Genomic DNA, 23,396 nt, shown 5'->3' on the forward strand with positions numbered 1-23,396 from the left:
AGTGCACTTGTCTTGATGAGAACCGGGTGATGTGTAAAATTGTCACTGTATTGTACACCTGAAACTAATATAACACTGTATGTTAACTATACTGGAATTAAAATAAAAACTTAGGGGTGCCTGGGTGGCTCAGCTGGTTAAGTGTCTGCCTTCGGCTTGGGTCATGATCCCAGGGTACTGGGATCGAGCCCCGCGTTGGGCTCTCTGCTCTGCAGAGGGCCTGTTCCTCCCTCTCCCTCTGCCTTGGGCTCTCCCTGCTTGTGCTCTCTCTCTGTCAAATAAATAAAGAAAATCTTTAAAAAAAATAAAAATAAAATAAAAACTTAATAAATAAAAAGGAAAATACACGTTTTATGTACAAACACACTTTCATTGCAGTGGTGTTTACAACAGTGTCAATCGGAAACAAAAATGTCCAACTGTAGGGGCACCTGGGTGGCTCAGTAGGTTAAGCGGCTGACTTGATTTTGGCTCAGGTCATGATCTCAGGGTCATGAGATCAAGCCCTGTGTCAGGCTCCATGCTCAGCTGGAAGTCTGCTTAGGATTCACTCTCTCCCTCTCCCCTCACTGCACACACACTCTCTTTCTCTCTCTCTCTCTCTCAAAAAAAATATCCCCCTGTAGGGGGTCAGTTAAATAAATTCATGTGCATTCATATAACGGAATACTGAACATCCTTTACAAGTGATGCTTATGTAGAGTTTTTCATAATTTGTGAAATGCTCAGGATATTTTAAGAAAAGGATACCAACTTGTGTACACTGAATGATCTCAATTTCACAAATATATATGTATAAAAAAACTGGGAAGAAAATATGTCAAAATGTTCATTGTGCTTATTCTCTGGGGGCTTGTATCACAGGTGATCTTTTCCCCTACCTCTTTCATCTTTTCTGTAATTTCGATATTTCAGGTATAGTGACCAGTTATCATCAAGGGGAAAAAAAAAATCTGGAAGTAAGTCCCTACATATCCCCACACTAGAAAATCCTGCCCACACTTGAGGCCCTGCTACAGATGTACTGCATCCCACTCTTGTCTGTATGATGCCGAATTTTCCCCCTGGAAAATCTGCCTGATCACAGGAGTACAGGTGCTTCTCAAGAGGGTCCATATGCCTGGCAAACCAAGTCTTGCTTTTCTCGGAGGCTCTGCCTCCATGACCAAGTTTTGGTACTCAAGATCTGTAGCCCCTGTCTCAGCTCAGGCCTTTCAGGAGTCTCTAATCTTCAACCCCTCTTCCACCCTAGCTGCCAGAGGGATCTTTCTCACATACAGCTTGCTGTCACTCTTCTGCTTAAATCTGTCAATAGCTCCCCTGTATCTGCAGGGGAAAAGACCCAGCCCTTTAGCCTGTCATTGAAAGCCCTTGGAGATCTGGCTTCTGCTGACCTCTCCAACTTTCTCTACTTGTACCTCCCTAAACATGTCCTGTCTTGCTTAATCTGGCTAACTGCCACTCAGTCTTCTGGATTCAGCTTACCTCCTCTAGTAAACCTGCCCTGAGTTCCCAGGCTGGGCCGAGACCCTGTCTCAGTTCCCACATTCCTCTGTGCTCCCCTCTGTCCCACCAGTCACACTGTATTCATCGCGTATTGACAAATCTGCATCCCTCAGTAGACCGGGAACTCCCTAGGATGGGGCCAGAGTCCCCCCACCCTCTCTAGGGCTCCCCATCAGATGCTTTGCATAAATTAGCTCCTTTCAATCCTTACAACAACTCTGTAAGATAGGTGTGATTTGTGCCCTGTTTGTCCAAAATGAGGACACAGACTCAGGGAGAAGAGATGGTGGCCTTAGGTTGTCTACCTGGAAAGCGGCTGAGTTGCCATCAGAGCTGGAACTGCTCGGCCATCTGCCTTTTCTCCTACCTGTTCTGTATCTCCCCCACCCCAGGGCAGGGGGCATGTTGGGTGGTAGAGGTAGGAGGTAACAAGGGAAGGGACAGGAAGAAGACTCTGGTAAGCTGTGGGCATACACACTCAGGCCAGGGCAGGTCACTGGGCTCAGACTAGAGGCTTTCCTATCAGGAGCTCTGTCTGGAGATGCCTTGTGTGGAGTACAAACTGGTATTTCCAGGGGTCCAGTGTGTGTAGGCTCTGTCTGGGATGTCAGGCTAGGATTTCATTTGGGGGTGTGGACTAGGGAGTGCAGTTTGGGGAACTGAGTGTAGGGGCTTGGTCTGGAAGCTCTGGTGGGGCTTTGGCAGCCTGGGTTTGGAGTTCAGTCTTGGGTTCAGGGTATGCAGTTCAGACAGTAGTTCCCTCTAGCCTGGTTTGAGGAGCCCAGTCTACAGTCCAGGTTCCAGAGTTCAGTCTAGGAAGTAGAGAGTGGGGGGAGTGGGCGCCTGGGTGGCTCAGTCGGTTAAGCGTCCGTCTTCAGCTCAGGTCATGATCCCAGGGTCCTGGGACTGCATCCTGCATCAGGCTCTCTGCTGAGCAGGGAGTCTGTTTCTCCCTCTCCCTCTACCCCTCCCCCCTGCTTGTGCACTCTCTCTCTCTCTCTCATAATCTCTCACTCTCTCAAATAAGTAAATAAAATGTTAAAAAAAAAAGAAAGTGGGGGGAGTGAGTCTAGGGAATCAGAAATGTGATTCAGTGGGGCTCAGACCCTGAGGCACTTTCTGGGGATTTTAGTCTAAGGGGTAAAACATTGGGAGGTCAGTTTAAGATCTTGGGCTGGGTAGCTTAGTGAGCATATCTTGGACTGGCTCTCATTCAGAGATTCTCATTCTGAGTGGCTCAGAAAACCAGACTGGAAAATTCTTTCTTGGGTGGTGGTGGTGGTGGTGGTGGGGTTCATCTTTGAGCTTAGCATGGGGAGCTCAGTTGGGCAAGCTCAAGCCCTGAGGCTGAATCTGGGGACTCAGATAGGGTTGAGATTGGTACAAAATAGGAACCCAAGTTAGGTAAACTCAATCTATTTTTATGGGCATTCAGTATGGAGGGCATCAGTCAGGGCATTCAGTAATAAAAACTGCTAACATTTATTGGACCTTTGCCATGTGCTAGGCACTGTGCTACTAGCTTTACCTGGATTACCTCATTTATCCTGAGAACAACTCTATGAGGGAGGTATCCTTATCATCCCCCTTCTACACACGAGAAAACTGAGCCCAAGCAGCTTGCCCAGGGTGCCCGGTTTAGGAATATTACACTGGCAACTCACTTTGGGGGTTCAGTACAGGGAGCTCATTTGGGGAATTTCAGTTTGGAAATGTCATGCTAGAGATCCAGTGTGGAAATAAAATTGAAAGAACTCAGTCCTGAAAGCTCACTGTGGATATGTGATTCTATAGAATCCATGGGCTCTGAGTGGAGAAATGAGCCAGGAGGATTCTTCTGGGGATTCCAGTTGGAGGGTTATAAAATGTGGAGACTCAGTGTGGCAGTGAGGTGTCCTTCTTGGGTCTCAAGACAGAGCCCAATCTGGAGACCTCATTCTGCAGGACTCAGCCTGGAAATCCAATCTGTGAATCCAAGGCTGAGATGTAGAAAATTGCGGGGGGGCACTGTTTGTGGGGAGTCAGTCTGGGAGTCAAGACTGGGAAGATCAGACTTGGAGGATCAGACTTAATTTGGGGGAAAATCTAGGGCATTAGTCCCAGGGTGCAGTGAAGGGGATGGAAAACGGGGGTCTTCAGTCTGGGGGATTGGGGTTAGTGAGAACACAATCTGGAGTCTCTGTTTGGAGCTCAGATCAGGCAGCTTAATCTCAGGGTTCCCTCTGGGGTTCACACTGGGGAACTGTAGAAATCAGTCTGAGGCCTCAGTGGTCTTAGTCTGTGGCATGGATCGGTCCCTGACAAAAGAGTCAAGCTTTGGGGCTAGGATAGATATCTCAATCTGAGGGACAGTAAATGGGGGATGAATCTGGGGTGCTAAGTTTGGCAATACCTGTTTATCGAATGGTGGCCATGGAGATCAGACTGGGAAGTTCTTTGGGGGAATCTCCCTGTGGGACCTCAGGCTGAGGGCTCTGACTGGGAACTTGCTCTCCAAGCTCAGGGTAGGGAGAACATTCTGGAAGCCCAGACCTTAGTTTGGGGAAACCAAGTGTGGGAGGTCCTATAACTGGGACCTCATACTGGATTCAGCCTGAGGGCTCAGGTTGGAGATGTCAGCCCATGGAACTATTCCCAGGGAATCAGTTTGGAAGGCTGTTTCTCAAGGTTTAGGTTAATGTAGCTCATCCTGGCACTTCAGTGGGGGCTCTCATTTGGGGAGAGGATTGAGGCCCTTAGTCTGCAGATGTCTGTTTGTAGAGTTCAACTGTCAAACGTTCTAGGGTTCTTGCTCTTTCTAGAGGTCCAGGCTTGGTAGCAAAGTGTCCCATGTGGTAGGGTGGCGGGGCCTCAATTTGGGCAGTAGGCACAGCAGTGGACACAACTGTCTGCTCCTGATTCTTGTGGCTTCCAGCATCCCACATTTTCCTAACTTTCCTCCTCCCTGTAGGGCTGCTCCTTCTTAAGTCCTTTGCTGATTCAACCTCCCTCAGCTTTGTCGTTGGTCCCCATTTCTTCTCCATTTACATTCACTCTCGGTGATCGGGGCCAGCCTCACAGCTCTGAATACTGTCTATGAGCCGGTGACATCCAAATCTCTCCCTGGGATTCTAGACTCATCTAACTGCCTACCTGGCAGCTCACTTTGAACATGTCCAAAATCAACCTCCTAAGCTCATCTCAAGAACCATCACCACTAGCCAAAAATCTGCAAGTAATTCTTGACTCTTTCTCCCAAGTCTCACACCCACTCCATCCTGGTTCTTTCAGTGCTGCTTCCAAATATAATATATCCTGAATCTAACCATTTCTCTCTACTTCCACTGCTACTACTCTCGTCCAAGCCAACTTTTCTCACTTAGATTATTGCAAAGGCTTCTTACTGGTAGTAATCCCGATCCAAATTTCCCTTGGCTACCCACTGCACTCAGAAAAAAATCCATCTCCTTATCCAGGCCTTTAAAGTCTTGCTCCTCTCTCCAACCCTACTTCTACCATTCTACCCTCACTTATCATGCTCAGGTCACACTGGCCCTCTTGTTGGTCCGGAGATATGCAAGCTGCTGCCTCCTCCCCCATAGGAGCTCTGCACCTGCTGTTGCCTCTGGGGAATATGTTCCTCCCCAGTCGGCACGTGGCTCCCTTCTTTATGTCATTCAGGTCTGACTCAAATATCTTCTACTCAGAGAGGCCACCCAACCTTAAGTAAGCCCCCCAGTCCCTGTCACATCACCCTCTTATTCTCTGAATTACATGTAGCACGTATCCAATGTTCTCCTGTGTATTTATTACTTCTCTTTATTATCTGCTGTCTGTCTTGTCCACTTCCATATCCCCTGTGCCTACAACAATGCACAGAATAAGGTGCTCTGTAAATAGCTGCTATATTAATGAAGGAATGAATGGAAATAACACTCTCGGGGGAGAAAGTTGGGGAGACTCTAGGGAAGCACTCTTTGAGGTGTGACCCTGGGGGCGGGGGTGGGTCTCATACTGGAGGAATCAGAATGAAATACTTTTCTAGGGGTTCAGTGTGTGAAGACTCAGTCTGAGGAGATAGTATCTCAGCCTAGAGATCCAAATCTTGGAGGTAGAAAATTAGGGGTCCAGCCTGGGGTGCTCAGTTCCGAAGAGGTGATTCTTTAGGGCTCTGATCAGACTTGGGAGGTTCTTTATGAGGTTCATTCTAGGTAGCGGCTGGCAACACAGGGTGGAGCTCTAAATGTGGATGATGTAAAGTCAGGGTCTTGATGAGACACCTCTCCTTGTGGGGAGCTCAGCTGTGGAGATTCAGTAAAGAGGGCTTGGCCTGAGGGGTCAGTCTGGGCTCTTGGCCTGGTGGCTCGGTCCCTGGGGGTTCAGGCTCAGTTTCATTTTGGACTTGGGACAGCTTCATTTGAGGATGAGTCTAGGGGTGAGCTTTGGGGTCTTGGCCTAGAAAACAGATGGCTCCCTCTAGGGGATCATTCTGGGTATACTCTTCCAACTCTGGGGTTCCAGCTGGGGACTTCAGACTGGCAGACCCCTGAGTGCTCTATCTGGGTACTTGGGCAGAGATTCAACCTGGAGGTACATCTTGAGGTCTTACTCTAGAGCCTCAATGTGGGCCTTTCAGTTTGGAGATCCTCTTCTGGGATCTCATTATGTTGCAATGGAAGGCTGACACTGTGAGTTAAGTCTTGGGGGCTGGAGTGGGACAGGGCCCGGATGCGTGCACTCACTTTGGGCGTCCTTGCTGTCCGGGGAGCCGTGGGGCAGCTTTAACAGATAGTCCTTGAGAAGCAGCTCATAGCGGGGAATGCGCTGCACAGGTTCCAGCATGTGGTGCTGCAACGTCAGGTTGCCACAGGCTTCCTCCTTCTGTGATGGGCAGAAGCAGAGGGGCTCAGGTCTGGCCACAGACCCCTCACTGGATCCCTGCAGACCTCTCCTCCCCAGTCTGTCCTATCCAGCTTCGCTGCTTACCTGCACCTCATGGATGATTACTTTAAACTGGGTGGAGCGCTCTGTCCAGGTGTTGACCAGCTCCACAGCCCGGTCGAAGTTCTTCACGTACTCGCCGTACATCTTGAGGAAGGGTGCCAGCTTCTGCAGGATGTCTCCGATGCGTGGGTAGCGGTCCCTGGGGTGGAAGCGGGGTCTGGCACGGTCCTGCTGAGCCTTGTCCCCCAGAACTCTCCCAGGGTTCTTCCTAGGTCTCTAGTCCCAGGGAAGCTACTCTCATCGCATTCCTGGCAATCTACTTGTCAGCCAGGTCTGCTCCTCTGGAATTGCTGCTTATGTTATAGGCCAGTTAGGCCAAGAGGCTCAGCTTGACCTGAAACCATGGCCCGGGCTGCTACCAGCCCCGACTCTGCCCTTCTCAAGTACCAGGAATAACATGTCCTGAAATACCTGCCCAGACCTCACTGTGAGGGCCACTTCATACACTTCTTATTGATTCTGTGCCCAGCCATATGCCAGGTGATTCTGAAGACACAAATGAGTCACACTGAGCTAAGCCCCGACAGGGTCACTGTCTGATAGGGGAGACAAAGTGAACAATCCTGGTCATACTCCTCAGGAGTCACAGTTCGCTGAGGGACACATGGCACTTGACCTGGTCTTAGCCCTCACTGGTCACGGTCTGCTGGGGGACACACAAGAACCAGGCCAGGCCTATCCCTCAGGTGTAACAGTCAGTTGGGAAGATGCAGGAACTGGCTTCATGCCAGCGCTCAGTGGTGACAGTCTAGGGAGGGAGACACACTTTATCCTGTGGGTGTGGGGAGCATGGAGATGATTTTCAAGCAGGAAGTAACATAGTCTGATTGTTCAGAAAGACCATTATGGCAGGTGGTGTAGACTCTAAAGGATGGATGGGAAAAGGAGAGCCTGGCGGCTGGGAGATTGCCTGTAAACCCTGCCCTTCTACCTCAGGACTCAGCTCAGGAATCAGCTCCTCCTTGAATCCTTCTCTAACCCCAGACTAGGTTTGGTCCATTCGTCTGGATTCCTACAGCCTCCTATTCTCAGCTCTATCATAGGTCTGATAAAAAAAAAAACACAACAGCTCACATTGAGCACTTATTATATGCAGGATACTGTTCTAAGTTCTAAGTTGACATGTGTCAACTCATTTAAATCCTTCAAACAACCCTCTAAGGTAGGCTATTATTATTATCCTCATTACACAGAAGAAGAAACTGAACCACAGTAATTTAAGAAACTTGCTTAATATCACAAAGCGAGCCAACGGCAGAGCTGAAATTTGAACCCAGCCAATTTGGCTCCTAACCTCATACTCTTAAGGGTTGTGCTATTCTGTTGTAATTTTCTGAGTCCCGGTCTGTGTTTCATATTAGATTGGGAGGGCATGGAGGGAGGAGCTTCGGTCTGATTCTCTTTGTGAAAGGTGCTAAGAGGAGAGGACGGGCGGGAATGACCTCGAGTGCACACTTGTGCCCTGGGCTTGGCAGGTGCGTGGACAGGAGGGCAGGCAGCCTAGATCTGGGGTCCCTCACCATTCCTCCATGCGCTTCTCTAGCTCAGGCAGCAGGAACTGCTGGTGGAAGCAATAGATGGAGCAGATGTTAGAGAAGATGCCATGGACAACGTCAGCAGGGAAGGAACTGCGGTTCCGAGCTTCTTCCAGTAGCCGGGCACAGAACACCTGTGGGGCAGGGCAGGAGTGTTGAGCCCAGCTGGGCCTGGGACTTGGCTGGGGAAGGGGCAGCTTGGAGGTGAGGGCAGTGTTTGTGGGCAGCTCTGTGGAGCTTTGGGATCAGCACTGGTCTTGAGACTGAGGAGAGAGGGAATGGAGTTAGGCTTCTATGTGGGGTTGGATTTCGGGTTATCGAGGTTAGGACCTGGAAGTAGGCACTGGAACAAGGAGAAGTCAGGAGCAGGGTCAAGGTCAGAATTAGATTCAGGGTCAGATCCATTCATTTAACACATATTTTTTGAGAGCCTACTGTGTGCCAGGCACTGCTATAATGGCTGGGATAACATAGTGAACAAAGCAAGCAAAAATTCCTACCCATATGGATTCTAGTGGATTTGGGGTCAGGAATAGCGCCAGGATTAGAATGAGGATCAGGGTCTGGTTTACAGCTGGGGTCAATTCGGGATCTAGGTCAGAGTTGCAGTCAGGGCTGATGTACCCACCCAAAGTTAGGAATGAGGGTTGGTACAAAGATCAAGCTTGGGGTCATAATCAGAATTGACTTCAGAGACAGGATGGGGGTCAAGGTCAGAAACGGGTCTTGCCAACTCTAGATTGGTAATGGTATGGCTGGGCTCAGGCCCTATTACTTCCTCCTTGGCACCCACCTACCAGGTCCTGGGGCCCTGGGACCCCCAAGGGGACATTCACCTGATCCAGGAGATGGAGCCTGGAAACGTAGGCCTTCTCAGTTTGCAGGAGCTCATTGGCAATGTGGAACACTTTCTGCTGCACAGTCAACTGGAAAGGAGAAGAGGCAACCACTCATCCATCACCCCGTACCCTAACCTTCACCCAAGCCCACAGAATTCTCAGAACAGCTCAAATGCTACTCTAAGCCCAATGCCACCCTGGGTGAACCCTACTTCCCCATCTCTGGACCCATAAGCCTCCCAGCTTCAATCTCTGACACCCCAGTGTATCCTAAAAGCCACTCCTCAATTCCAATGATACGCACTCTCTCCCTTGGCCACTCGTGAACCCAGGCATCTGCTCTCTCTATTCATTTAGCATAATATAATGGTTAATTGTGTGGGCCAGGAAGTCAGACTTCCTGGGTTCAAATCCTAGCTCTGCTATTCATTAGCTCGCATAAGTTGTATAACTGCTCTGTATTTAAGTCTCCTCATCTGTATAAACTGATAGTAATAGGACCTAAGTCCACTGGTAGTTGAGATGATTAAATGATTTAATATAAGTAAAACATAGCAGACTGCAGATTAAGTAGTCTATAAATGTTATTTATTCACCCACTCAGTTCACTGTCAGCAAAGGCTTGCCGAGTACCTGGGGTGTGAAGAAAACACCAAAGTACAAAAATGTATACGACTCATTGCCTGTTGGCCCAGTTTCCAAATCACTGGACACATATTTGCTGAGTCCCTGGCCTCAGCGCCCACATTTGAGCTGGGTTCTGGTGAAGAAGGTGTTTTGGCTGCAACCTAACTTAAGTGCGAGGAAGCCTTTGAAAGCAGCCTTAGACTGCTGGGGCACAGAAAGGGTTTCCTGCTGCCAAGGGCCTTCATGGCCACAGCCTCAGGTCGTTCGGGCAGGAGGAGCTCTAGCTCTCGTGCCCCTCTGGCAGCCAGCTGCTGGGAAGTCTCTGGATGTGAGAGACTTTCCATTTTATAAATAAGGAAACCAAGGCTCGTGGTAGGGGAGTGGAGTCTTGCCCGGTGTCACATAGCTACCGAGTCTTGGGATTTTCCAGCTGGAGGAGGACTTTAAGGATCCCCAAGCAGGATGCACATCTTTAAGACAGAAAAACTGAGGTCCAGCTAGTGGTTCTCTGATAAGGGAAGAACAATTTTCCCAGTGGGCATTTGGGACCATGCATGGTCATTTTGGTAGTTACAGTGAAGGGGGGGCAGCGAGGTACGGGTTTGCTGCCGATATTTAGTGTACCAGGGGACCAGGGAAGCCAAACATCCAAAGTGGAAACAATGCCCCATTTTGAGAACTGACGAGCTGGGGAAGAACCAAGTGTAAGAGCCAGGCTCCTGGTTTTTCCACATGGTCCTGTCTCTTGGTGAACATGGGTCAGTACCTCCACAGATTCCTGTCTCTCCATCGGGGGCACTGGGATTTCTCTGTCCTTCTCCTCCTCCTCCTCGTCATCCTCCTCCTCCAGGTCGCTATCAACTTCCTGGGAGCCGGGCCGCTGGGGGTCAGCCAAAGCAACAGGGACACTTGCCAGGGCAGGGGGCCCAGGACACAGGCTGTGGCTGGGGGGCCCGTCATCACTGACGAAGCAGGTCTCCTCACTGTTGGATGGCGAGCTGATGCTGTCAATGCCGCTGTCCCGGTTGGGCACCTTCTCGCCATCCCGGGGCCCAGGAGCCAACAGGAACAGGCAGCGGGAGGCCTCGCCCTCGGGAAGCTGGGGCACTGGTGGCTGTGGGGGTGGCTGTGGCAACACGGCTGGCTCTGTGGGACCTGGGCTGGGGCCAGGGGCTGGCCTATCCGAGGCGACAATCACAGGCTCTCTGAGGTGGGTGGTGGACACACATGGAGGCAGGGTATGAACTCAACTGAGAGTCCCGTCTTAGAGCTGTCCTTCCTGTCCCAGGCCCACCGTCACCCCCACAGCGTCCCCCGGGGACCAGACTCACCTTTCAAATTTTTCAATCAGTGAGGATACTGCTGCAGAACTCGGGCTGGCCTCCACCCTGGGGGCCAGGCCCTTGGCCACTCGGGGGTCTGCAGGCAGCGGGCGTGATGGTGGAGGGGGAATGGGCTCAGGTGGGGGGGGCATCCGGGGCATCTGCAGGTAGCTGGGCTTTGGGGGGACTGGAGAAATGCACAGGGAAGAGAGGGGAGATCCCAGTGAGCTGAGTTTGGAGGTGGCTGTCATGGTCAGGCCACAAGGCCTTCCACAAACCCCCAGTCTGCACCATTGCCCAAGGCGGGTACAGAGCAAGCCTGAGGCAAAATGCCAGTGTGTATGCATCAGCCACAGGCCACAGCCCTCTGCCGCTAGACCTAGTCTTCTAACAAGACTTCTCCTCTGCCACTGATCAGCCTTTCCCCTCTGTCATTCCCCTCTCCTGGGCCATTTCTCCGCCCCTCGCTGGAACCACTTACCTTGTGGCTTTGGGCCTGGTGTCCGCTTCAGTGGCGAAGGACGCTGGCTGGGGGTTTCAGTGGGGGGGCCTGGGTCTGAGCGAAGCCGCTGGGGACCTTCTGGATGAGGTTCAAGGCTCTGGCCAGGGTCAAGGGACAAACTTTTAACCAGGATCCGGTTTCCTTGGTGCAGCCCTGCAGAAAGGGAGAACCTGGGTGTGAAGCGATTGATGTTACCCCAAAGGGACCAGGGGAGTTGTATGTCTTAGCAGGTATTGGGGTATTGGGTTTCCCTGAGCCTCTTTCCATGGCACACTGCCTTTCTGGGAAGCCCCTACCACAGCCCTCACATGGGGAGCCAGGACCGGGGCTGTGGCTGGCTGTTTTCATCAATAGACAAGAGTTTTTTGTGATCTGTACATTGATTCCTTGTATGTCAGCAGGCATTATTATTAGGGCGTTTAACCAGGCTGGGTGTGGGTGCGAGCACCCTCCAGTTTGTGTACATGTTTGCAGCCCTTGTTTATATGGCCACAGTGAGTATGCTGAGCCTAAGCCATTCTTCATCCTTTTTCTTAAGGTCCTGAGGATACCTGGCCTTCCTTGTCTACAATTTTATACAGCCGAGTGTGCTCAAAAATGACAAAACTGGATTTCACGAACAAAAGTTTTGCTCCTTAAAAACCCAGCCTCTCACTAATCTGTTACTACCCTCCTCCACTTCCACACCCACATACAACCACACACACCCAGCACGCGGAGTTCAGGTCACAGGAATGGCTTTAAAACGGCAGGCAACTAATGCAGAAAATGGGAGGCCTTTTTGCACTGTCCCTCTTCCCTCACTGTTGGGCTCCCTAAGTCCACCTCTGTCTTTGGTCCTAGGGGAAGACGATGGTTGCCTTTGGGAGAGAAGATTCCATTTGGAAGACAATGAGGGACGCTCCAGGCTGACATGTCCCAAAGGGAGAAGTGTGGCGCTCAGGTGGGCCTGGCTTGGTCTTCACCGAGAAGTCAGTGGGGGGTGGGGGTGGGGGATAGAGCAGAGAGGGCAAACCCCGGAGGCAGGCTGAGGAGCTAGTTGACCGTCCTGTGGGCAGAAGGAAGTCACGAAAGGCCATGGCGTAGGGAAGGGCGTAGGCAAACAGGTGTGAGGACAGGAGAGTGAGTGGCGGCCAAGAGCTCCTGGGGCTCCCACCCACACGTGGTGTTGGTTTTGCTGCGCCCCAGCCACACACCCTCTCACAGCCACAGGATCTGCTACCCTGTGTTACAGAGTCTCATACTGACCAGTCACAAAAGGGCCCACTCAGTTACGGAGCCACATGGTGTTATTTAGACGGTCTTGGGCAACTGCAGGGCCCCACAAATTCCAATATCCAATCAATCACATGCCATCACGCTCCTGAAAGCCTGCTCACACACAGTCACCAAGACCCACAGTCAAAAACTCACATATTATCACGCAGCCCCACGGTATCACGTACACAAGCAAACAGAGGCACACACACTCACAAAGACAGCCACACAGTGGCAAGCCCATCGTTTTATGCAGTTTCATACAATAATTTCCCAACCACTTACCATCATACACACTCATCAAAGATGGTTACACTGAGTCACAAAGACATACAGAGTCATTTATATTGTGTCTCACAATCGCAGGGCCACAGTGTGTCACACATACCGTAATATGGTGTTACAGGTTCACACACCTGCAAGTGGTCACATAGTCATGAGGACTATCGCCACACAGGGTCATTATACCATGTCAGATACGACCTCACACAATGGGATGACATCCCGAAGTCACACACCACCATGTGTCCAGAAACGCAGACACACGATCACAGACGTATGACCTCTTTTACTCCCATGTCATACTCATGAAACAAACATGTCCAAGGTGTCCGTAGGTCTTAGGGGCTCAGGCACACAGACACACCTGACATTTGCCTACTGGTCTAAATGGTCATGGAATCCCATGTGCCCTCCGTTGCAAAAACATACAGCTACAACACGCAGAGACACCCTATGGGGTCGCATGGGCAAAAACAGTCACAGGGAATTTTAGGTCTCCCAGTCCTGGAGGGAAGGAATAGCCCAACCCACAGTGTTCCAGCAGCTTCCCTGGGTCCCTGGCCCCACTCTGGCCCCAGTCCAGCCAGGCAGGCCCCAGGGGACTCGGGCTGTGGTCCCTCCCAGCAGGAACATGGTGCTCCAGGCCCCAGGCTGAGCCCCACTCCTCCACCCTGCACCTTTGCCTTGGGTGCAGTTTCCTCACTTCTTTTCCCACCTGAGCAGGCAGGGCCCTGACAGGGAGGGAGGACATGCTCCTCTCAGTTCGGCTTACCCTGCCCTGCTCAGCACATCCTGGCCTGGTCCTGCCCTGCCTTCCCCCTGGGTGTGGGGTTGAAGAGGAGGAATCACTTGGAGGGTGGCACATGAGGAGACACAGTTTGAGAGACACACGGCCAGAGCAAGAGAGACAGAGAATAGCTGATGGTGCCAGAGACCCAGCAGGCAAAGCCAGACACCCCATTGTGCAGAGACCCCCCCCCAGAGATACACACATAGATGCCAGGGTCTCAGGTGCCCCTTGTCTGCCTCCTCAGGGCTCCATCTCGCCCTGTCTCCATACCTCAAAGCAGGCAGGCCTCCCCGGTGAGCCCTCCCTACACAGTCTGTGCAGAGCAGCTGGGGGCCCCTGGCTGGGCTTCTCTCTCTCCCCGCTCCACTGCTTGTTCTGGGGATAGGGTGACCATACCATTCTTTGTGGCCCTGCTCTGGCCTACCCTCTACTCCCTTTACACCCACCCCACCAGTGGGCCTGCTCTCCTTTCTCTCTGCCTCCTTGCAGGCAGCCCTGCAGAATGGAAGGCTGGATAAAATTCAAATATTCTGGCACACTCTGGCTTTGCAGGAGAGAGGGGCAGGGACTGTGAACTCAGGATCTAATGAGGAGATGAAGGCTGAGAAAGGGGCAGTGACTTGCCCGAGGTCACACAGCAAGTCAATGGCGGAGCTTCAGCAGATGGGTCCTGCACTGGACTCCTTTCTGAACCCTGCCCTTCAAGGGGAAGCTGGAAAAGAGGGGAAGTAGGAGGGGCAGGGTTGTACCCCAGGGCTTCAGAAAGTCGTGAGCTGCAGTGTGGCTAGTGAGTACAATACCTCTACGCCCACCTCCAGGGAGATGACTTCACAGTTCCAGTTCAGGAGCCTAGGCCTGGCCAAGAACGGCTGAGGTTCCGCTGAAGGAAGAAGGTTCAAGATCCCTCCCTCTCCTGTGTCAGTGCTCCTCATGCCTGTCCCTCTGCCTCCATTTCCTTGTTTCCGCCTATGTTTTCCCCCAGTGGCCCCCTTGTCCCAGTCTTGCTCCCTCCATGAGGGTAGATGGACCTCCAGCTCAGGGCATGACACTTACCTGCGCAAGAGCATTTTATGACTTCCCACTGTCCATGGGGAAGATAGGAACTTCTCAGCTAGGCCCCCATGGCACCTCATGATCCTGTTGAACTCTCTGGTTTCCCTAGGCTTAGCTCAGTTCCCCCAGGTGTTTCTGAGCCCTACTCTGAGCCCAGTAGACTCACTGCTGGAAGATGTGAAATCCCATCTCTGCCCCTAGGGAGCTCCCAAGGGATGCCTTCTCCCTTCCCGGATGCCACAGCCTTTCCCACTGCTCCATCCCATACCCACCTGGCTAGGTCCTGCATTGGTTTTCTCTAGCCCATTTTTTATAGTTGACAGTCCATGGCATTATCTCTCACGTGCGCATACCTACACACCTGATGGAGTCTTCCACCAGCACTGCCCCCTTAACTACTGGGTTTACCAGAGTCCCCAGGGCCCATCAGAGCAGAGGCCACAAAGGGCCCCACCCCACAGAGAGAAAGTCACACCACCGAACTTTATAATACATTGTGAAAATGTACCCAGCCACACATTGGCAATGCAGAGCCCTCAAAGACCTCACGAGAGCCGCAGAGTCGTTCACGTGTCCATATGCCACGTGCTTGGCACGTTATGCTCACACACCGCCATTGCTGCCATTCTGGCATCTCTTGTCACTGACCGGAAGCACATCCTGGACACTGTCCCAGCTCTTCTGTGGGGGTGGGGGTGTGCCATCCCGGCAAGCCTTCAGCAGGCAAAAGGTAATCTTGATCTTAACCCTCAGGGAGTTCCCAATCTCAAAGACAAGAGACTCTCATTTAGGAAAACCACCTAAGTGGGCTCAGGAAGTGCCGTGGGGGGGGGGGTCAGTCTGTTGGGATGGGGGAAGCTCAGGGGAGGGAGAGGCCAGGGACAGGGCGACCAGATAAAGTACAGAATGCCCAGTTAAATTTGAATTTCAGATCAACAATGAATAATTTCTTAGTATAAGCATGTCTCATGCATACTTAACACTAAAAATTTATTATGCCATACTAAAATATTGTTTGTCGAATACCTGAAATTCAAATCTACCTGTACTTTATTTGAGCAAATTTTAGCAACCTCAGTCAAGGAGGGTTTAGAGTGAATGAGGCAGAGCTAGGCCTCTGAGGCAGCTCCTGGCAACCAGGGCCCCCTAGTCTCTTGTCCAGTTAAGCCTCAGGCAAGCTGTGGGCTCTACCCAATTTCCCTGCAGTGGGCACCTGAGTGCTCATGACAGTGACATTATTTCAGGGATAACCTTGAATCTGGTCTTATTTATTAAAAAAACAAGGACAGTCATTTAGAACCTGTGGTATATGACTATCCCAAAGAGGGGTGGCATGACTGCACTCACTGACCGGACTGTGCGTGTTGAGGTGTTGTGGCACCTTCGTTAGGAAGATCTGGTTCAGGGGGCGGCTGGGTGGCTCAGTGGGTTGGGCTTCTGATTCTTGATTTTGGATCCAGGCATGACCTCGGGGTGGTGAGATCAAGCCCTGTGACAGGCTAGGCCCTCGGCTTGGAGCCTGCTTGAGGTTCTCTCTCCCTCTCCTCCTGTCCCTCCCCCACTCTCTCCCTCTCTTTAACAAAAAAAGGAGGAGCTGGTTCAGGGGTCATAGAGACCCTGGTTAAATCCCAACACCCCCACTTACTAGTTGTGTGACCCTGGGCAAACCTCTCTATCTACTGAACCTCAGTTTCCTTGTCTGGAAAATTAGATAGTAATCACAGCCCCTGATTTTGGAGAGTCCATGAAACAAAGAAGGGAGAGAGCACAGTGTCCCCCACTCACACAGCAATGTGAGTGAAACTTGAAAGCCTACAGAATTGCACATCCGCAAAGACATGAAATTATGCACACAGATAATAAACCCACAGGCCGCAGGCTGCAACCCAACACAAAGCTATTGACACACCAAGAAACACGAGCAAACCCAGCCAGAGAGGGACACAGAATCCAGCTCCATTCTCCTCGACAGCTCCTCGGATCAGGGCAGGATTCCTACTAGAGGTGGCATGGCAAAGAAAAGACAATAGTACCCCATCCTGCAATGCAAACTCAATTGAAAATACAAATCATACAAAACTGTAATATAAGTGTTCAGAAGTATAATAGAGTTTTGAATTTTTCCATGACAACATGTTGTTATTGAAATAACAAAATCATTCCAAAAATTGTTTCTGGTTGCTGCATGCCCCTACTTGGCAGGTGCCCTGAGCACATGCTTTGGGGCTCCTAGCAGAGCAGGTCCGTCCTCTAGCTGTTGGAAGATAAGGACTCCTGTCTTTGCCCATTTCCACTGGAATGACCCTGCCTCTCCCTCACCTCTTTCTGGTAATTTCAGCTCTCAGCATCCCCCTTCCCTGGCCAGCAACACCCCCTCTCCCATCTCCTAGTTGTAGCCTTGGCTTAATCTCAAGTCAGCTAATGGGGCCTCAGACTGGACCTCAGCCATTAACTCCATGGTGATCTGAGGAGTTGCTTCACAGCTCTGGACCCCAATTTCCCCATCTGCAAAATGGGGGAGAATATGTGTGCACTCCTCATTCTGAGGACCTGGTGAGATGCTAGAGTGGGCAGAAGCTGGCCCCAGCCCTCAGGCTTCCTGACCCCCCACTGCATACTTCTCCCTACAGCCCCCAGATCTCTGTCTCTCCAGGCTAAGAGGTAGGCCCCAAGGGACAGCTGGAATTCCTGGAGGTGGGGTGGGGTGGGGTGGAGAAAGGGAACAGAGGGAGTGGAGAAGAAAGAACAACAGCAAATAAGAAAGTGCCTTTTGGAAAGCCAGCTCAGTTTCGGGGGGGAAGGGGAGCCCCTCAGTTTGAGATAAAAGCAGGGGACAAAGGTATAGCTGCCCCACTTTTTCCACCTTCCCCTTGAATGTGAGGTCCAGCCCTGCTGCCCTACACCTTTGCGGCCAGACTGACCCAGGCCTTGCTTGGCCTGACAGATGTTCTCTCTGAGAGCTCAAACACGAAGCTCTGTCAACTGTGAGAAGTGCAGGGGGAACTGTTCTACAGGAACCCTGTGGGTAGATCTGAAAGTTCCTTCCCTGAAGTGGACTGGTCTTCTGAACATAAGGACTGCAGAAAAACAGAGGCACCTTCTGCAGAGTGAAGGTGATTTTGGAAAGTGGGAGCCACTTCCAAGAGTTTCCTAGAGTGTTCCTTCCTGCAAAATAGAGAAACTTTCAACAAAATGGAGGTCTTTTTGATAAAAAGAATGCCCCTTCTGTAAAGGGAAGAAATTTCTAGAAAGTGGAGGAGACTTCTTCAAAATGGAGGGACATTCTGTAAAGTGAGGAGAGTTCTATAAAGACCTTTTTGTAAAACAGATGACCTGTCTGTAAATGAAGGACTCTCTGCCAAACAGAAGACTCTTCTGTAAAATGGAGGAAGTCTCTTGTAGAGTGAGGCCCCTTCTGTAAAGTGAAGGATGTTTCTGTAAAGTGTGTACTCTCATGTAAAATGAGGACCTTTCCATAAAATGGAACAGTACCAGGCATTAGGGAATGGTAGGGACTGGGGTAAACTGGAGACCACATGCCTCACCTGAAGTAGCTCCTCCCTTCTATCTAATTGTCACTTTGCAGGAACAGGGCCCTGTGTTTTCAGATCTTCCAATATTTCAAGAGAATTAGAAATCCAGACTTTTACGTGAAACCCCCTAATTTTGAAAACAGTGAGTAGGTCAAACAATATTTGTGAGTCCAATTCAGTTTGTGGGCCACCACTTCGTGGTATCCAAATTAGATGGTCCTTTAGGCCCCTTCCACCTCTGCCAGTTACCTCCTGCCCTATCTGACATGCTCTGGCCTTTGGGTGGCAGCCTTGGAGGTCCCTTCTCCCACCCTCTGCCAGGGCCCAATCTTCTCTGGGCTTGAGCAGGCTCATGCAACACTTGTCAGCAGTTCCCTGAACTGGAATCCTTTGGTTCCACCTGGTCCAGTTTACACTTTGCCCTGTGCAAGACGCTTGGAGAAGAGAGCAGGGCATTTCAAGAACCTCCAGAACTCTCTGGAACTCAAGGTGTTCACTTCTTAGTGGAGGATATAAAGTATGGGGGTTCAACTGTTTGTTAAGCACCTACTCTGGGTCAGGCTTTGTGTTGATGCTTTCCGGTATGGCATCCTCCTAACAATCCTGTGTACTATTAGCTCCATTTTATAGGCAAGAAAAGCGAGACACAGAGAAGCAAAATAACGTGTCTGAGGATACACAGTTAGAGCTGGGATGGGATCCCAAGCATGTCTGTGTCCAGAGTCACAGAGCACATCCTCAGCCAATGTTTGCTGAGTTGGGAAAGAAATGACATTTGGAGGGGGGAATGGGGTGACTTTCTAAAGGAGGCGGTTTTTGAGTTCAGCCATCCAGGATGGGGTATGTTTTTGTTGTTGTTAATGTTGTTTTTTGGTTTTAGGTGGACTGGGCATGGTCCTGCAGGCAAGGGAAGAAATTGAGCAAAGGTGTGAATACTAGGTGGGAAGGTGAAGAGTGTGTTTGAGGGCACAATGAACCGAGTCCTGGGTTTGTAAAAAAAAAAAAAAAGTTCCAGAACAGGAGGAAGAGGGCAGGAAGGGCCAAAAGACAGGCAGGCATCCCTGCCCACACACACACCAACTACAACCACAACCAAGATACAGAACTCATAGGGGGCATACAGAGACAGACATTGGCACAGAAACACACACACACACGCACACACACACGCACGAGATCTACATACAGAAACCCACATGCAGAAACATCTAGAAACTCCCAGGGGCTTAGACAGAACCAAGGTGACACACAAGCAGGCAAACAGGAACATACAACAAATACAGACCCAAAGACACACATAGACACACAGAGATATATACAGACACACACTCAAACATACAGACAGACATACAGAAATAAGAACATTAAGATACACACAAAACAGACCCTTGGGGACAAAGACAGCCAGGCAGCCAGGCACATGTGCACACATGCACGTGCATGCATGCACACATGCGTGTGCTCTCTCTCACACACACACACACACGCACGCGCTCGCGCGCACACACACACACGCACGCACGCGCTCGCGCGCGCGCACACACACACACACACACACACACACCACCCGGTCACATGGGAGCACAGGCAGCCCATCCCTCTTCCAGTTGCTGGACTGCTGTAAGGGCCTGGCCACCTCCTCCCTGTGTCTCTGGACCTGAGGCCAGAGAAGGATGGGGGTGGTTGCTCCACCCCCAGGAGGGGCTGGGGACTTCAGAGGACAGGAAGGGAAGGGAGTGGAGCTGCAGCTGGGAGCACTGGGGGCAGTAATTACCCAGTGCTGGGGCTGCCACGCTGGCTGGGATTTCCCTTCCTGTGAGGACAAAGCCACTAGGGGATGGCCCCTCTGACCCCTGCTGTGTGTGACCCCAGGGACCCCAAGATCCACCCATCTCCCTTCCCCTGTCACCAGAAGCCTGGTCAAATTTGAGAATTAGTAAGAGAGATCATGAGGGAAAAAGGCAGAGAGAAAGAGAGAGAGAGAGGCACTGGAACCAAGACGAGGGAGAAGACCGGAAGGAAGACTGCGGAGAGCCCAACAGCTAGAGAGGGAAACGGTAAAGGGGGGGGCAAGTCAGAAGGGAGACAGGGACAGTGAGGGATGCAGGCTTAGAGAGGCAAATGGGAAGAAACAAAAAAGGCAGACCAAGGCAGATCAGGGCCATTTGTTGAATATGGCTACAATGTGTCATGCTGAGTGCTGCGGGGGGGGTGGGGGGGGTTTATACCTGTGGCAAATTCTTAAGACAACACTAAGAGGTGGGCATGATAACCCCATTTTACAGATGTTAAAACTGAGGCTCGGGGAGGTGAAGAGACTTGCTCAAGGTCACATGAAGCTAGAAAGTGGCAGAGCTGGGCCTGGGGTCGGGGGCTCTCACCACTGCCTGACCGTGCCAGAGACTCAGGACCCAAACAGAGATCCCTGAAGGAATTCTCCAGAGAACAGAAGCAAGTCAGTGAGACCTGGAGACTGGAGCCCTTAAGAGATGCACAGCAAGAGAGACCCACACCTTCCCTGCCCTACTTCCTGCCGCCCCTGGGGCTGTGTCAACACCTGGAATGCATTAGGCAGGGAGGCCCTGCCTAGGGGAACTGGGAAGAAGCTCGGGTGGGGGAGCAGGGAAGGTGAAGGTGAAGGCAGAGGTAGAGGTGTGGGCAGCTGCTGCGCGCCCAGCAGGCCCAAGCGGAAGGGCTGCTATGCCAGCTGCAGCTCCCTGGGGCCAGCCTTGCCAGTCCCACCTTTGCCGCTTTCTACAGGCGCCTTCCCTCTGTGACTTAACCCCTTCCGTGCCCGGGCTACAGGAAGGCACCACAGATGGCTGGAGGCTGCCAGCGCCCTGAATAGCCTCCCCGAAGAGCCTCCCAATTCTCTCGGGGCCTCAGCCACACACCTGTGCCCCTCACCCTCCTGCCCTTAACTCTGGGGCCCGGGGGCGGGGGCACAGCCAATGCCTGCTGGGCACTGTCACCAGGATGCCCTATCCCATCTTCAGGCTCCCTCAGACTCAGTGCGTCCCAAGCCACACCCAGCCCCTAGGGGCTCCTCCTCCTGCCTTCCCCATCCCAAGAGGGGCACATCCAGCCCTGCAGTTCCCCAAGCCAGAGGCTGGGCTTTCTCCAGGTCTCCTCCCTCTCCCTCAACTCACACATCCAGCCAGACCCCAACCCCTAGCAGACCTGACTTTCGTAGCTTTAGAATCCATAAGCTTTGCCCCACTCTCCAGCTTCCTGCTTTCCCTCTCATCCTCTCTACAGGCATTCTCCACACCACAACCAGCCTATGAAAACAGTCGCTTCAATTCCTGTGGCCCTGTGAAGGGCTCCCCCTCGCCTCCCGGGTGAACGCCAACCTCCTGAGCTTGGGGACAAGTTAAGGCCCAGCTCAAGAACACTTCCCCGCCCCCACCCTCCAGCCACAATGGCCTCTTGTCTGTTCCTCGAAAGTGCTCTCTTCCGCCTGGGGCTTTGGCACATGTTGTTCCCGTGGCCTGAATGGCTTTTCCGCTTTGCCTTACCTCTGGACTCCCATTATCCTTGGAGTCTCAACTCAAGTGTCGTCTTTTCCCTGCTTACGAAACATCCTCATATGTTCCTGCAGCATCTGTGCTCAGAATTACTTGTCATGTAGATCTTCCCTGCTAGGAAGAAGCTCTGCGAGCACAAGGATTGTGCCTGTCTTCCTGCACACCAAGCACCTTGCACAGGGCCACGCACATAGTACGTCTTCAATAAACATTTGTTGAATAAAGAAATGCCCTTCTTCCTCCCCTTTCACTTTCCCTTATCTGCCAACTATTTATTACCAAGTATTCATTGATGCCGTGTTATACGCCAGACAAATGTGATGATCAGGTCCCAGGGTTATAAATGGGGAAACTAAGGCCCTGAGAGGGGAAGGGATCCCGGGGGGGGGGGGCACAGTGCACCAGTGGCAGAGCCAGGAGCACTGAGGTTCCTTCAGCTACTGTCCTGCATCCTTGTCTTCAGCTCTGTGTGGGTTTTGAAGCACATTTTGGAGATGCGATGCCTTCTAAGTCCAAGGAACTGGGTATTAGAACCCAGAGAGTCTGGACTTACTGCTCCAAGGATGTCTGCTCTCTCCAGAGGAGGGAACATAACACTGCCGGGCTGGCCAATGGCCGACTGTGCTTCCTGCCCTCATTCCAGACAGGTCCTAGCCCCACCCAGCCAGGATCTGGCCAGCTCCACATCTGCCCAAGGCATTTAGCTAACTGGCCCCCAGAAAGCCGTGGTTGGAGTCTGTCTCGGACACAGCTGCCACTCACCCTTAAGGAGGCAGGTAGCTCCCACCAGGCCCTCCCACAGGGACAGAGGTACCTGAAAGGGCTGAGGAATTGGGGGTGCCAACCATCTGCAACTTGGAAGCTTCAATTCCTTTAGTCCTGTCTGGGGAAGTCCTTTTTCCAGCTATCCAGTCTTTTATGTTTTGTTGTGTTTGTTTGGAAGACCCCAGCTGACTGAACCAAATCAGACATTCCCTCAGAATCTCAAACTGCTGCTCTCCAAAAATCCCCAGCAGAGCCCACCCCTGCCTCCTGTCATGAGCCCCCTCTTCTTCCCAAGAGCAACCTTCCTCTGTGACCTCTCAGGATGCCCTCAAAAGGGAGAACATTGAGGGAGCCACAGGAATTTCCTTTATCAGTGTTTGATTTGCTTTTCAGGAGTACTGCCTCATTTCTTTGCAACAAGCCACTAGCCTGGGTATCTGTGAAATGGGTCTCAGCTTTATGCAAATGTGCTTTAAAACACTGCCCTCCCCGCCCAAGGCATTTCTAAGGCAAAGTTTCAGCAGGTAATAAATGATCCACCTGAGTGTGACTCTGCCGACCTCACTATCTATGTCTTTAGGGATGGGACTGGCCCCCAGAACTGCACACACTTCTCCCCATGAGCTGCTTTGTGATCCATGGTATGCACTAGTGGTGAGAATTTCCAAACATCTCTGGCCTAGACCTCTCTCTTTTGAGCTTTCCAACCCTACATCGAGATGCCTGCTGGCCGCTTCCACCTGGATGTCCCCCAAGGCCTTTCAAACTCAATATCCTCCCTCAAACCTGCTCCTTCTCTTGCAGGTAGATGGCCCCAGCACCATCCACTGGGTCACTGTAGTTGGTTTCAGACAACAACCCAAACTCATCCTGGA

At 51.6% G+C, this 23,396-nt stretch overlaps 1 protein-coding gene across 1 annotated transcript in view; it reads right to left on the reverse strand.

Moving 5' to 3' along the window:
- Nucleotides 1-23,396, reverse strand: part of FGD1 (FYVE, RhoGEF and PH domain containing 1) — a 40,760-nt gene that overhangs the window by 11,636 nt on the left and 5,728 nt on the right. Inside the window, exons 2-8 of the mRNA XM_028092880.2 lie at nucleotides 11,294-11,467; nucleotides 10,822-10,999; nucleotides 10,257-10,695; nucleotides 8,861-8,950; nucleotides 8,010-8,158; nucleotides 6,472-6,628; nucleotides 6,228-6,366 (exon numbers count right to left, since the gene is read on the reverse strand). Coding sequence (XP_027948681.1) covers nucleotides 6,228-6,366; nucleotides 6,472-6,628; nucleotides 8,010-8,158; nucleotides 8,861-8,950; nucleotides 10,257-10,695; nucleotides 10,822-10,999; nucleotides 11,294-11,467 — 1,326 coding nt within the window. The remainder of the gene's footprint in view (nucleotides 1-6,227; nucleotides 6,367-6,471; nucleotides 6,629-8,009; nucleotides 8,159-8,860; nucleotides 8,951-10,256; nucleotides 10,696-10,821; nucleotides 11,000-11,293; nucleotides 11,468-23,396) is intronic.

This window comes from Eumetopias jubatus, unplaced genomic scaffold (assembly GCF_037043125.1).
Source record: "Eumetopias jubatus isolate StellerSeaLion01/CBP00866 unplaced genomic scaffold, mEumJub1_p1.0 scaffold_11, whole genome shotgun sequence".
NCBI lineage: Eukaryota > Metazoa > Chordata > Mammalia > Carnivora > Otariidae > Eumetopias > Eumetopias jubatus.